The sequence below is a fragment of the Melospiza georgiana genome, chromosome 1, assembly GCF_028018845.1.
Source record: "Melospiza georgiana isolate bMelGeo1 chromosome 1, bMelGeo1.pri, whole genome shotgun sequence".
Taxonomy (NCBI): Eukaryota; Metazoa; Chordata; class Aves; order Passeriformes; family Passerellidae; genus Melospiza; species Melospiza georgiana.
Window position 1 is genome coordinate 81,016,539 of NC_080430.1, and position 15,664 is coordinate 81,032,202.

Sequence of the window (15,664 nt, forward strand, 5' to 3'; positions counted from 1 at the left end):
CCTCCAACAGAGTTCATGGAGCCACTCTTGGAGTAGGATCCCTTCTTGCTGGTTTTGTAGGAGAATCCACCATGGTTGCAATAGCAGCCTGTTACGTCTATAGGAAACAGGTAAGAATTCGTCTCTGTGGCATCTGATGAAAGCAGGTGGTGAATAGAGTGGGTTTTAGTTCAGATTAAGTTACACTTTAGCAATGAAACTCCCCAGAATCCTCACTTTGGTTTGCTTCCCTGTCAAGTCTCAGAAGTGTGCAGCTGGGAAAGTCTTTGGGTTGAAATAAAACCAAAAGGTGCTCTCCAGCTGTTAATGGGCATCTAGGCCATGGGACATGCTGGTCTGCAGTCAGAGAGCCTCTTGCTCCTCAAAACACGTGTATCATGGATATCCTGTCCTTACCACCAGCAGTTTTGTGCTGTATATTTGCTGCTGCAGTACAACTCAGCATCTTTATGTAGGCATAGGAACTACTCATCCAAGCTTACAATATGTGTATCTATATGTATATAGAATCATAGAATCACAAAATGGTTTGGATTGGAAGAAGCCTTAAAGTTCCAAGGAGTTCCAAGTTCTTTCCCATGGAAGGTGTTATGTAGTGTTACATAGTGTATACATTTACATCTGTGGGTATACACTATGTAGTACATATATCTCTGTATATACACTTTTATTTCTTTATAAAACCAGCTCTGCTGAAAGTCAACAAGAAGCACAGATGCTTACGGTTTTTTGCTGTCCAGAGGAGTGGCTTAAAACAAAACATACTCCTGCAGCAGTTGACAATTAGAGCTTATAAATAAATAAACAGGTGCTTTTTTACATACTTTAAGCATTACAATCCTGCATGTGTGGAGTAGCAGTGAAATATGGATTTTGAAGAAGATTCTACTAAATTAGGTCAAACACGGGGTAAATACTGGCTGGGTGTCTGGGTACATTGCAGTACCTGCATGTTGTTCCCTTTCAGTTATGTGTTCAAGGCACCGTGTAGGGCTCTAGGTCCAGCTCCAAGCAGAACCAGCAAGGTGTGTATGTCATTCTGTAGTACAGGAGGACTCTGTGGATGGAAACAGAAAATATAATCTATGCAGTGATTTTTTTTTTTCATTAGACTTCTTAGAAAGTGCCAAGTGGAAATACCTACCACTTCTATTTTAAAACAAAAAACCAAACTACAGAAGATGGAATACCTAAAAGCCTTAAATTGGAACCACCTAAAATCAGTTTTGATATGTGTTGACAGTGCAGGCCATGGCACGAGTTCAAAGTGTACAAGGTTCATAAGACAACAGAAGAATCATAATGTCTGTCATAATTAATTTATCATGTTTGCCTTGAGAACCAAACAGTAAAACTTTAAGACACTGAAATGGCTTGTCTTGACCTTTGTTTTCACAACATCCTCGTTGCTAGTTTGTTACCATAGTAGCTCTCAGAGTCTTTCTGGCCAGGGACATTGCGCTTCATTTTTCTCAGTGGTGAGTGCAGGTAGTAGGAGTAATAATTGTGCCAGCCTAATTTATTCTTTATTCAGTGTCACAGTGGCAGAGCCAACCAGTAGCTCTATTACACCAGGTTACTCTGACCTGCAGTTGGAGAGCTGCAGATCAAATGTTATGTAGACACCTCTGAAATTTTGGAACTCTAATACACCCATCTCAGCTGAATCAATAATACCTGTGGGAATATTTTGTCAGCGGTACAATTGTTTTCAGTAAAACTAGTCAGCCTGCTGAGAAATGGGTAATAAGGAACAGATGCTTCAACTTGTTTTTTAGGGGCCTGAACTCTTCTTAGCTTTACTAATCCAGGACATCCTGGATGAATCATAGGACTCTTGAATGACCTCCTGCTCCTTCTGGCCAAAAATATTCTAATATTACTTTGCTTTGCTGAGGCAAGAGATCACAGTGGATCAGCAACACTAAGAAAAGCCAGAATGCTCACATCTTGTAAAATTCCTGAAGTTTGACATTTGAGAAATTAGGTTGCCACCTCGCCTCCCTCCTGAGAGAAGCTTTTCTTCCCTCACATTTTGTTTTCCTTCCTTTTTTTAAATAAGAAGTCTGTGATGTAAAAGATTCCAGATGCTCTCTTCCCTCCAGTCTTGCTGAAGCCTGTTTTGGATGTCGCTTAGCATAAGAAATGCCTGATTGCATTTATGTTAGAAAGGAGAAAACTGAGCCCCAGAAAGGCTACAGAAATCTTCTAAGTTAAGCCAAGTCGTTAGTGGCAAGCCACAAATATGACACAAATATTCTAGTTTTTAATAACATACTCTAACAAACCATATTCTCACCTCACTTCTCCCACCTCAGTGTCCAAAGCTGATGGGAGTGTGTTCATGCACAACTTACTGATAGGTTTCTGGATGCTTGTTTCAATCTAGAAAAAGAAGAGGAATGAGAATGAGACAGCTGCAGAAGGTGAAGACTCTGCAATGACCGACATGCCTCACACGGAGGAAATGACAGACATCGTAGAAATGAGAGAAGAGAATGAATAAGAAATGGGATGCAATTGTTCTCTGCAGGGACGATTGGAGTGACGCTTCAGCATCTTGTCGTCTCTCATACTTTTTTGTTTGTTCGTTTTTATTTTTGTAATAAAGAGGCCTTGATTTAAAAGGTTTCAGATAAATTCTCTAGCATACTGAGTATGCTCTCACTGATGAGGGACCTAAAAAGAGGTCTTTGCTTCTTTTTCTCTTTTTTTTTTTCCAACCGAATTTTTTTTTCTCACTCCATGCACGCGTAAAAGATACAATTGCATCACTGTAGAGTCTTCCTTACTTATGCATCCACCTTCTCTGGACAATCTGCATTTGTCAACCAAAGCCCTGCTCCTGTGCGCCTGTGTGTGTGCGGACCTGCGCTCGCACGCTCACACCGCCACGTGCCACTGGCTCAATGCTACTGCCATAACCCCACTCCCTCCCCTCTCTCCTTCTCCTTCCTTTTCTTGATCAGAAATGGAAAAGAAGTTTGGAATACAGAGCTTTATTTTACTTGCTTGAAAATGACTTTGCTACATAAACTAATATACTGTGGTGAACTATATCTTTTTGTTTGGCCTCATCACTAGAGCTTATACTGCACAGGGTACAAGACAGGGAGGAACGTGGGAGTCTCCCCATAAAAAGTGGAGAAAAACAGGTTCCTCTCTCAGGTTGAAAGTGTGTGGATGTGTATATACACACACAGGTACATGAACAGAGACATACATATATATATATTTTTATATATATATATATGCATTTGATAAATAAAATACACACAGGACAAGAACTCTATTTAGCTTTCATTCCATCAGAAAGATAGTAATCTTTTGAAAAATATTAACATTTAATTCAGAATTTTCTTGAATCATTAAGTCCCACCTTACATATAATTTTCTTTAGGAAAAAAACATGCACTTTCCTCTTGTGAAGAGGGTGATGGCAACTGATAGACTTTGACTGTATTTGAATAAAACAAAAATAAATATTGACGAGCTTTACCAAAGTTCTTGTCCACTGACCTAACTTTAATTTTTAAAGGTTGATTTGTTCTCTATAATTATTTCTGGTGCCTCTATATTAAAAAAGAGTAAGATCAGATAACGTATGCAGGATACCATGCTAGATAACATTACTAGACATAGTTCCATTAAATTTTTTATACAGAGATGTACACATACTCACGTGTGTGTGCATGTGTATATATGCTTCTATACACATGCACGCACGCACACACCAATGTATGTTTTGCTGTAATGTATTTACCTATGCAGTAGATCAAAATCCATGTGGTGAAGCTCAAGTACTGATGGTCCTCCAAGCTGAAAATTAGGGGCTTTGGTGATCTGTTGGCTCTCGAGGCAGTGTTGAGTGGGAGCCAGGAGCCATCCCCATCAGCCCTGCAGAGCTGTGCTTGTGGCTGGAGTGCGCCTTAAATTGAGCGTGAGGTCGGGTGGGAGACTCAGGTTGGGTGGAAATGAAGGCTGTGTAAGAGGTGAGGGAAGCAGGGAGGTTTTGGGTGTCACCAGTGCTGCTGTGGCAGCAGTTTGTGTTTCTGTGCTCTTCTGTGTTGGGCTGCAGGGCAGCGCTTGTTACTGGTCTGTAGTAGCTTGGGTCCTTTCAGATTTAATCATGTCAGAGTCTGGAAACCATGATCCTCCATCCTATATTCTTAAATCAATTAATTTAAACCTTATTTAGTAAAAGTATATTTTTCTAAGTTGTGGAAATTATTATTTAATTGTGGACAAATTCTGTTTCTAGATTTATTTGCCAGGTAGTCCCAGCAGTCAGAGAACTGATCAAAACTAAACATTACTTTAAATGTTTTATCAGTATATGTGTATGTAGACATACACATGTGTATAAATATATATATATATATTGTATATTATGTACATTTATTTTAAACTACAATACGTTTCCTATTTTTCCAAGTTCAGCTAAAAATGTCTCTACAAAACTACTGAGTTGACTAGTAACCAGTTATGGCCATCATTAAAGGCATTGTATCAATGAACTTTACATTTTATTGGAAAGATTTGTACCAATTTGTTACATATGCAAATACAATAAGAAAAAAAATAGAAATTACTGTGTTAACTGACAGATTTGCTAAAGCAGTTTATGGTTAATGAGCAGTGGCACTAGGAGGGTAAGACTAAAAACAGTAACCATGTTTACTGTGTCACCACAGGGTAAATAGTTTTTGACAGCAGAGTAAAACAATTTTTTTTAAAAAAACCCTCAGACAAATTAATGTGTGCAGGATGTAAACTGTACACAGTCATGAATACAGGTTCTCAGACAGTCATATGTATATAAGGTGTATATAGACAGTCACAGATCACAGTGACCATTTGAGGTCTCCTCTATTCATGTCGTTTTGGTTTCTCCAGTACATTTGTCTCCAAGTCCACAAGATGCAGTTTTTCAGGAACTGTAGAGATGAAGCAGGAAAATATTTTTGTGTAATGTGTGAATTTCTTTTGGTACATGACTAAAATTCAAACAGCAGTACTGTTGAAGAATTTTGAGCCTTACCAGTGTAGGTTTCAAGGTAATGACTGCACCAAAAAGTAAAAATCTGAAACAAAAGATAACACTGAGGCCTGTACTTTAGATAAAAGATAAATAGATTTTTAAAAATTAATTTTTGGTCATACAGAGCTAAACTAATGGCACTGTAACAGATAAATTTTCAATTGTGTGTGTAATACTTACTTAGTCCTTTACTTTGCAAGATACTGAGTGAGCACAGGAGTGGTGAAATTTGGGCAAGAATTGAAGCAGAGACATAAGGACATGTGCATTGCATCTCTTTCTGCTTCCTGCAGGTCATGTATTTCTTTACATTTCTCTGCTGGATTAACAGAATGTGATGACGTTTCTGCAGGGAGCGGGTCCCAGCCAGCCCCTCGTGCTGGTCCCGCTGGTGGGCAGGCAGGCTCCTCAGTGAGGAGGGGTTTCTCCCTCTGACCCTTGCAGACACTGGGCCTGCTTCTGGGACTGTTGGCAGGAGCTTCAGCAACCTGCTGAGACCTCCTGCTGCCTGTTAGTGGCAAATTGAGCTGGGCTGGTGAAGCAGCCAGTGTGTGATGGGCTGCAGGCTGGGAGTGGCAGACATCCTCTGTGGGCAAAGCCCCAGTGAGAGCATCACTGACAGTGTCTCTGTCAGGTAGATGCTGGCACATGCCCTGTCCTGCACTTCCTCCTTTCCAAAAGTACTTCCTCGAGTTCTAGTGCAATGGCTTAGCTGTGTTTCCCTTGTGCTGTTGCCTATGAAAGGGTTATCTATCTCTGTGGTAATTATTTTGCAATAGAAACCCGTCCTGTTTCTGTGTCAGAGAGATGGAGCACCATCATCTCAGTGAATTCATGTGGAGACTTGGCCTTTCCAGACCGCATTACACAATCAAAGTTACAATAAAAAGAGAAAAAAAAGTTGATCTGCATCTTACATCTTGTATTGCAGAGCAACTCACACAGAGGGAAATAAGGGCAGAACACCGATAAGCTGTGGATTAATGCTCCTCAGCTTTTAATAAGTACATAAAATTGTTTTAATGTGTCTTGAGCTTTCCTTTTTCAGAAATAAGAGAAAACATTGCAGGTTTTTCCCCTCCCTGACCCAAGCAGGCTCTCAGGCTCACCAAGGACTCAATGGACAAAGCTGTGCATCTCTGGGCCGGGGCACGAAGCCATGTGGGTGCAGCAGCCATTCCCAGGCCTGGGACATCCCGCTCCCCGTCCCCCTGGCACAGGCACTCCACACAGGAGCGCTCAGATCCCTGCTTCTTTAGATAGAGACGCCCTAAGTGAGAGCATTGGGTAAGTAACAGAGAAGTCTTTTTGTTTTCCACTCATTTTGCTGCTAAATATTTCCTTTGAGCAGGAGATTTATATCTGGCTCCTGCTCGGTGTCCCACCGAATGTGCAGCCAGGGAGGAGCAGCCCCAGACGGAGGCTTGGCTGATGAATGCAGCTGATTCAGGGCAGGCCACGGCCCACGAACAGAAACCTTTTGAAGGCAGGAGCGCCTTCTTTTATGGGATGGCGCCTCGTGCTTGGAAAAAAGGCAGAAAGGATGGATGCTCTCAGTCAGGGCAGCCAGAGGCGTCGGGCACGGCTTTGTGCTGGGCTGCAGGCTGGCGAGGGGAAGGGAGCGTCCCGCACTTTCGGCATGCCAGGCCCCTGCCGGAGAACTGCGGGACGCTGCAGGGCAGGATGGGCTCCGCCCTCAGCCAGGCCTTGTGGTTGTGGCACGGCTGGCAGAGCCTGGAGTGCCGCTGGTTGTTTCCTGGGGACAGTGGCAGTAACCCTTGGGAAGCCTTGGAATTTGTGTATGGGTGTGTATAGGAGAATGCTGCGCAGGCAAGTTTGTTATGACCTTTGAATCGTTCCTTGGAACGAGAGTTCAAGTCTAAACACAATCTCAATGTGGGACTAGTACTAAGCCATTTTTAAAAATTGTGATTTAAGCTACACAAAAGAGTAAATGAAACAGCAGGCCTTATACCATTAAGCTAAAACATGATTTAGATTAGTGAGCTGGAATGGGAGATAAAGAGGACATGCTGAAAATCTTACAGATATTGTATATCCCTCCTAAAGACAGCAGCATGGTGTGGAGAGGAGGGAATCAAAGGGCAGAAAACACCATTTCCCTTTCACCTGCCCTGGAGAGGACTGAGGATGAGGAGCAGTGTGTCTGTGTAACACCACTTCCTCCTTCCCAGTAGAGGAGCCTTCAGAGACAGGAGTGTGAAACACCTTTGGAGATGATTGAAGCAGAAATAAACCAGCATGCAGGTTTTATAATATGCAGTAAGGAGGTGTCTTTCAGTTTCTGAGTAAGTGACAGGGCTGCACTGGGGAAATGTCACTTAAGTATTAATTAAACATGAGCAAATTATCGCAATTTTGGTAGCAAATTGGCATGTCCCAAATACCAGCTTAACCACAAAATGTTAGGATTCCCTTCCCTTTTTCATGGTTGGCTTTCTACTGAGTACAGCAAACCATCTGTTTTGAAGGGAGTAAGGTCCTGTGGAGGGGTTGCAGTGCAGAACAGGCTGTGGGTAGAGGCCAGGTAGGAAGAGGAGCTCTGAATTTGTTCTGTGCCCTGCAACACACTGCATAGGAGGCTGGCAGCATCGTGAAACAAGGCAGAATTGTCAGCTTAGCAGCAAACTGGCTCCAAGCACGGCCACAAGCTGCAGCAGCCCTGCAGAGCAGCAGGAGAGCATGGGATGCAGGGCAGCCCTGGCTCGAAGCTCAGGCAGCTTGTGTGGATTTGCTTTGGAGAGCCAAGTTCAATTGTCAGTGCAGAGATGCAATCCTCAGCAAAACCCCTGCCAGACCTCTCAGTAATTGGCACCTTCTGAACAAAAAGGCCAAAGACAAAGTACGGGGGCAGAGAGATGGAGCTTTAGGCTCGCTTGGAGCACAGACTTGCACAGAAGGGCATTTTGGCTGCAGTTCCTGCAAATTAATTGTAGGGTTAGAGAATGAGCTTCAGTCTCCACATTTCATAACCATGACATCCAATCCATCTCAGTAAAACAGAAGGATGGCCCTCTATTTCTAGGTGCTCGTTTGTCTGTAATCCCGAGGGGAAACTTTTCTTTAGTTTTACCAGACCTTGTCACTGCTCAAATCAATTTATTAGTTTTACCTCATTATTTTCTGTCATTCCAAGTCCAGTGTCTTCAGATATTTCCTCATTTTATTCTGAAGGTTCCTGCTAGGCTTATTTTGTCTGTTGGCATTTTGAGAAGAAAAATGTAACCGTCATGCTGACTGAATGTCAACTAATGCTGTGATTAAAAAGTAGCTTACAACAAAACTCTTCTTTGATGTACTGTTTTTTACTTCACATTTGCTAAGTTGGAAAGGAGAGTCTAAAAGTAGAAGGAATTGGGGGGAATCTTTAGCTAAAATAAAGAATTAAATGAGTTAATTCAAATTAATTTCTTAACTCCAGCCACCTTGTGACTTTCTAGTGAAAACCTTTATCCAGACTATTCCAGCAAAGTTAGCAGTGCATCCCCAGAACAGCACTGAATAGTTTGAGACATGCAGGTTTTGTGTATTTCACAACTGAATGTATAATGAATTGAAAAGTCTGATTAACAGGGGTAATCCTTTAGGTTTAAAATTCATCTGGACATGAGCAGCCTGGTCCAGTATCAAAGGTGGCTCTGCTTTGAATGGAGGGGGACTTAGCAAGAAAATTGCCTGCAATCCCCTTACAACCTAAATTGTTCTCTGTTTCAACCAGGAACCTAGAAAGGTCCCTTCATCTTAAAGGACTTAAGATTGCTTGCCTTTTTTTAGGCTTTTAGTTCAGGATTGAGAGACAGTGCCTAACAGGGGCCTACAATGTAGATGTGTGAGCAAAAATGTTGAGCTGCACAGATTCTTTTGCTGATGACAAAACTTTGTTATTACACAGCCAGCTTTGCAGTACCCTCCCACCCTCTGGGAGCCCACAATGAGAGCAAAGCAAAAACAAGCTATTGTATCTGCAGATAAAGTATTTGAGTACTGTACTGCACTTCTCCCATTAAGTCCCTAAGCAAAACTGCCTGGAAACAGCAAGCAATTGCACTAATTGCCTGCTCCTCCCACCTCTCTTCATGTGCATCATTCAGCATTTAAAAAAAAGCTACCCTTTCCCATAACTCCCCTTTGTAATCAAGGTAATGCAAAGTAAATACTTACATTTATGTAATAGAATGGCTTGGCCTGCCTGTAAATGAGAGTATATAAATCCCCTCTTAGGAACGGATGTAAAAATTGGAACAGCAGCTTTATCCATAATTCATTAAAAAACCCACAACAGAAATGCAAAGAAAAAATTGCAGAATGAAAAAAAAAAAATTCATTAACTTTTAAGGAGACTAGTGCCTGGGTGGCAAGTAAGGTATATGTGCACATGCAGAGAACAGCAGAGCCTGGAACTAAAGTTCATTGCTCAACTTTGCAGTTTGCTCTCCAAAGCAAATGTAACTCTGCTTTTGTGCCTATTATGATGAACAAAAAATCCCTCCTAAGCTATAATGAAACAATTGGAAGGCTACAAGCAATAAATTAACTGGTTACTTAGATCAACTGATTTTATCCACCAAGTTTGCAGGCATGACAAAACTGCAAAAGCAAAATCTCGACAAAAGTTAACTATTTTTGTAGATGACATTTCCTTGCTTATTGCCATCAGCAAGTTTTTCACTTGGTTTAATAAAATTATTTGCAATATCTTTGTATATTTTTAAAAAGTAAATGTACAGGATGCAAGGCTTAACTTGTGTTTCAAATGGCAGAAACAGCCCCCACTATCATGCAGGCAATCAAGCTGAAGTCATGTCAGGTTTTGATCTTTCAGAACATTGCTCTGTCTGCTCCCTTATTTTAGATAATTTGGGTTATTTTGTGGTGTTACTGCCTCTGCCTTAGTTTTGTGAAGCCAAACACCTATGGAAGGTTTGTGATAAGAGACTTGAAGTTGGGATTGCAAGTAGTGTCAAAGCCCCCTGCACTGCCTGTGCTGTTTGACAGGGATTTTACCACCACACGCCACAGAAATTCAAAGTGGATTTGGCTCTCTCTGGTGGAATGGCTGAAATGCATTTCATGGGGTTTGGGCAGCAGAGCTCAGCAGCATTCCCTTTGGGAAAGGCTTGTTTCCCCTGCATGGGACAGAAAACTTTTGGGAGTGCCTGAGGAGGAGCACATGTGAGTGCAGAGGACTGAGTGTGTGCATGTGGACAGACGGACAGGTGGCTGCAAATGAAAGAGCTGAAGTGTCTTTTGCAAGCACCCTGCACTGTGTGACCCTGCAGGGACCATACTGGAGGGCAAAGAGAGAAAGAAGCCCTTCATTTGTCATCTTTAGTGAAAGCTTCTCTGGCATTTGAAGGTTACTGGGCATCTTAGTAGATCCCAGTGACTAGAGAAACACAAACTTGGTAGCGCTAGGAGCTCAGCAGAGACCAAACTTCGCTGCACCTTTTGCAGTGGAGAAGCCAGTGCCACACAGCCAGTGCCACACAGCCAGTGCCACACAGCCCTCTCTCCAAATTTGCACCCTTGAGCAGGGCCAGCCACAAGGTCAGTCTGGAAGGAAACCACCAGTGTTGAGCAGAACCTAAAGCAGCAGCCAGGAACTGTTTTCTCTTCCCAGCAGGAAGCCATCATGGAGGAGAACCAAACCATGTAGCTCCCTGGATAACTCCCGGGAAGTCTCAGTTCTGAGGCAGTTTCTGAGCAAAGATAGCTCAGAGGCCACATCATGCAAGGTCAGACTGCACCACTTGTAACATGATACTACAAGCACAGAGGGTTCTCCAAGCTCAGAGGGATGCTATAAGGATAACATTCACTAATGCTGGTGAAAGATGCTTGGGTACTACAGGGAACAGTGTCACAGAAATGCCTAAAAATACTGAATTCATCTTTGCATGTTCTAATTGTGCCTTTGGGTTCTCTAAAATTGACTTGTTTTTAGTTTTATAGAAATACTTTTGGAATTGAGAGTGAGAAGTAGTGTCTGGAAGCAGTATCCTAAAAAAAGGCAACCCAAAATCTAAAGACTCTTGCTCAGGGAAGAGGGGAAAGGAAGTTTGGGAGCCTCATCTCTTCCCAGCCTGGCCCTCTGACCATGGATTATTCTGCAGGACAACATCTTGTTCTGTTCTCAGCAGGCTAACAGTGCTGAAAGAGGCAAAAGCAGTAGCCAGCCACACTTGGCCAAAGTTGCCCTGAGATTAGGGTCAGTTCTCTATCAACACACTTCTGTAGAGAAAAGGCCTCATTTTTCAGTTTGTTCCTATAATTTGAAGGTAAATCTGAGAACTAGGCAAATACATCTTTCACCTGAGAGGTATCAGTGGGTTTTAATTTCTTTTAGAATATCTTTCAGCATCAACATCAGATTCTTTCTTAGGATAAAGCTGTCTTTATGAAAGCAGTGTGCCTAATAGCCATCCTCGACTACTTAAACAAGTCAATTTTGCAAGGACTGTAGCTGTCAAGCCAGAGCACTGTTTGGAACTACAGTACAGGGATCCTAGATTTTAAATGAAATGTTACCTCATGCATCATTTTCTATCATACTTGTAGAATTCCAGTTAGTTTATCTCAAAATAAATGTTGCTTTCTGTAATTTGTACACATGCTAAAGCTGCTGGTATGTTTTTTTAATGACTGTTCTGCTTTGCTTTAAACATGTGGGGTTTCTTTAAACAAAAATGAAGGTGAAAACTTTGTACATTTTTAAAATGACTGCTAAGGTCAGAAGTATAAAAGTATATGTTGCATTAAAATTGAGTGCTGTTTATGTATTTAACATAGATGTACGTTTTTGCATTGTTAAAAAGAACGATCCATGCTTTCTTTGAGGGGGATCTGTGCTCCAATATTGTCTGATAGCTTTCATATTCTAATTACTTTAATTAAAGTTCTAACAGTTTGCATATGATTCATGATTCTGATTTCTTCTGTTTTATTAAATCTGATCATCTGACATGGTTTAAAATGCTCTTCTCATTTGGAACAAGAAAAATGTACCTCCTGGTGAGAAATTAATCCAACACTCAAATTGTTTTTGAATTACAAGCATGATGCTGCCAACTGCAAGGTCTTAACTTGAAGTTAATGAAATCCAAAGGTATCCATAAAATGATGCAAGAAAAGCTCTTTATTTCTACAAAACCTCCAAGTGTCGTTGATATGGAAATACCATGGTCAGAATATTTTTTCCATACCAAATCAAATACTTTTGTCATTCCTGTTAAACAGACACTTAGTATTTAAAGGAAGAGCATTATTCTCATCAGGCCAAGGCAAACTCAAGTGTCAGGAGAAGATTCATTTGGTGACCATTTGGCTGGTCACCAAAGCTATCCTTATGAAGTTGCAAAAGCATTCTTAATCAAAAATGTTTATTTATTTTGATCAAATTCCTTAAGTGTTCCCAAATCACCAAATGTGAGCCACTCAGAGCCAGTGACAATACTGGCTTTTAGTGTTTTGACACTGGAGCAGCCACTGGTTTTAAAATGATCTTGGAGAGGTACCATGGTAAGAATCCCTGGGATCCTGGTGCCTCAGCTCTCCTCACACTGGCCCACGGCAGAGATCCAGCCTTAGCGTTTCCTGCACCTTGTTGGCCCTTCAGTTCCTGCCTGTTTCTTCTTGTCTCCTCCCTTTGGGGCTCCATGACCACCCTCTCATGCCCCTGGCATCTGTGAAGGGCTGGGAAACAGCTCTGTTTCTCCTGGACCTGTGCAGGGCTGTCCAGTATTGGAAAAATTGCTCCCAATATTACCAGTTAGATTGTGCCTGGGCCAGTCTGACCCCCGCTGCTGGGCCAAAGGCAGCAACTGCGGTGTATCACCCCAGAGATACCTTGGCTTGCTGGTGGTTGCAGCTGGGCACTGAACAAGTCCAGGCTTGTTAGGAACCCCGTTACCTCAGGAGGAATAGCTTCAGGCGATGGTGAAGAGAAAAAGGAGAGGATTCTGCTGGAGGGTTTAATGTCCAGAGGTTTATTCCATGGTTACAGAGGTCTGAACGTGAGGAGCTGCTCCAACAGAATCCAGACCGCATGGTCTGATCACCTTTTAAGCTCAGGGACAGGGGGAGGGGAGGTACAGGTGAGCCACCAACCAGGTGAGAGGGGCAGGGTCTCAGGGGAAGATGACACCCAGACAGGCCAATGACCCCTGGGCCTGAGGGGCATCCTTTGAACTTGACCAACCACACGACGCCTTGCTGGAATGTTAAGCCTGATTGACAGGACTCACTCAGCATGGGGGCAAGGGGGAAGGGAGAGAGGTACAGGCACACCTGGGAAAGTGACCTGGAGGGCCAAAATGGGACATTACAGCACACCACAACAGTCCAGGGGACATTCGGAGGGCCCTGAGCTGGCTCTCACCGTGTCCAGCTCCCCCTTCCCGCTCTCCAGCCATGCCTGCAGAGAGGATTGCCTATGTCTAGTCACGTTCCTGTCTGATCCCAGGAGGGCTGAGCAGAGCAGAGGACACAATCAGGGTACCTACCCCAGCAAGATCTGTCTCTGCCCCACTCCCAGGCACGGCTCGCTGGCTGCTGGCACGGCTGTCCCACACACAGAGTGGTCCCTGACCTTCCCAGCCTCTCCCTGCCCACAGCACTGCCCCTGCAGGAGGCCATGCTAAAAAATAAATAGGAAAAGAAAAGGGAGCTTGGGGAGGGCTCAGGAAAAGATAGTGCCCTTGTGCTGCTCATGAGGCCAGGCCAAGGGAGCAAGCATCCCATGGCTCGGAAGGCCAGAGCCTGTTTGGGACAGGTTTGAGAATTGCTGCCACACTGCTTCCTCTTGAGCAGACTGAGCAGGGCCAAACAGCACACACAGAGTCACATGGTGGCCAGTCTGACCTTTCTCAAACGAAGCTTTCTCTTTCAGGGACTTTGTACGCTTTATTTCACTCTTCCCAAGAAAGCTAGGGACTGATCTGAAGCAGGGAAAAAGTAAAACACGCAGTATGAGAGCAAATAACATTATTGCTTCATCTTCTTAGCTTGTAGTCTTGAAAGTGTCCTCTCCCTCACACCCATCAGCAGCCCCTCCTCTGACCTCCATCAGTAATGATGACAATTAGCTCTTCCATTAACAATGTATATTGAAATATAATCCATTTTGTTCCCCCCAAGGGCCTGCACAGACCTCAGATGAGAAAGTGCCCAACTCCAGACAGAAACCCTCCCACTTGTGGATGGTTCTGCACAGCATTTACTTTTGTGTTCAAAAATCAGTGACAAGGTGGCAGAATGCAGCTCTGCCGTAGATCTACAGCATCTGTGCTGCTGGGGGAAGACCTACCCTGCCAAGGAAAAGGCTTCTTACCACAGGCAGGTGAAGTGCTGACACTAACAGAGGGGTGGCACTAAGGGAGCAGAAGCCTCACCATTGCCTGTAAGTGACACTTCTGAATGAGGATGTGTTGGATGGCCACAGCAAACACTCTCCCAGTCCCTGCAATGTGCATGGAGAGCCACAGGGAGGAAAACCAGAGCCTGAGTGCTGCTTGACAACCCAGGAGAAAGCCAAGCAGCAGTTATCAGCTCTCTACACTGGCTGTCCTGCAGCTGTGAGAAATGGGCCTCCTCCCTCTAGGTGACATAAAAACTGTGTCTCGTGAGCAGACATTTTCCTGGCAGCTGGAACCAGTGCTCCCAAACTTACAGCCAGAATAGATTGCTCTGTGCTGAGCCCACCTGCCACCTGTGGTAAATTCCCACATCCTCCAGTGCAGCATTTCTTTAAAGAACCAGAGGTCTTGGTGCCAAGCCCCACCGATGATGACAGTCCCAGCAGTGCAACACCTTCTCTTCTTCCTCCTCAAAGGAAACTTCACACCCTTCTTTCCTTTGACTTTTCCATGCTGTTGTTATGGAAAACAACATATTTCTGGGAAGGCAGACACACCAGAATGAGCATCCATGGGATGGGGTGTTGGGGGATTATATTGATACCTGGACCTTTCATACCTCATGCCTTACAAACAAGGTGATTATTGAAGCTATCACAGATTTGCTTTAAACATCCCTAAGCATTGCTCCAGTTCATTTTTCCTTTTCCCTTTTTTTTTAATCTTCTAGATGCACTATTTTGTGTAATTAAAAGAGGTTTTATGTTTGCAATATATGTTTGATGAGACAAAATCCAGAACATCTGAGCAAAGAGAGCTCTAAAGAGGGCTCCTCTATAAATGAACTCTGTGGAAGAACTTGGCTGTCTAAAAGCAATGTTAATATTAGATACTAAAAGCTAGTACACAAGAATCATGTGCCATCCTCTGGGGTAATATCTGCAGGAGGTGCAGGAGGCCAGTGATGCTCTGAGTGGGTGTTTGCCTGGGAGGATCTTAGGGAGCCTGAATGGAAGATGAGAGTCTGAGGCTCACAGGAGACAGCTTGTCCTACCACTGTGCAAGTGCTATTTAAACAAGGGAAATAAACTGTTAATGTAGCCATGATATTTTCTGAAAAATCCTTTCCTTAGCACTTTTTCTCCTGAGAAGCTGAGAGGCCTCAGAAACAAAATGAAAACAATGGTTATCTGCTGCTGTGGGATGCAACAGGTGCATCTGTGACTGGTCTCATGTGGTTGTTCCTAAT

At 43.2% G+C, this 15,664-nt stretch overlaps 1 protein-coding gene across 1 annotated transcript in view; it reads left to right on the top strand.

Annotated features, from left to right (window-relative positions):
* The window catches only part of ANKH (ANKH inorganic pyrophosphate transport regulator), a 106,749-nt gene extending 94,771 nt beyond the window's left edge, over positions 1-11,978 (top strand). Inside the window, exons 11-12 of the mRNA XM_058032973.1 lie at positions 11-110; positions 2,390-11,978. Coding sequence (XP_057888956.1) covers positions 11-110; positions 2,390-2,506 — 217 coding nt within the window. The 3' untranslated portion in view covers positions 2,507-11,978. The remainder of the gene's footprint in view (positions 1-10; positions 111-2,389) is intronic.
* The last annotated feature ends 3,686 nt before the right edge of the window (positions 11,979-15,664 follow it).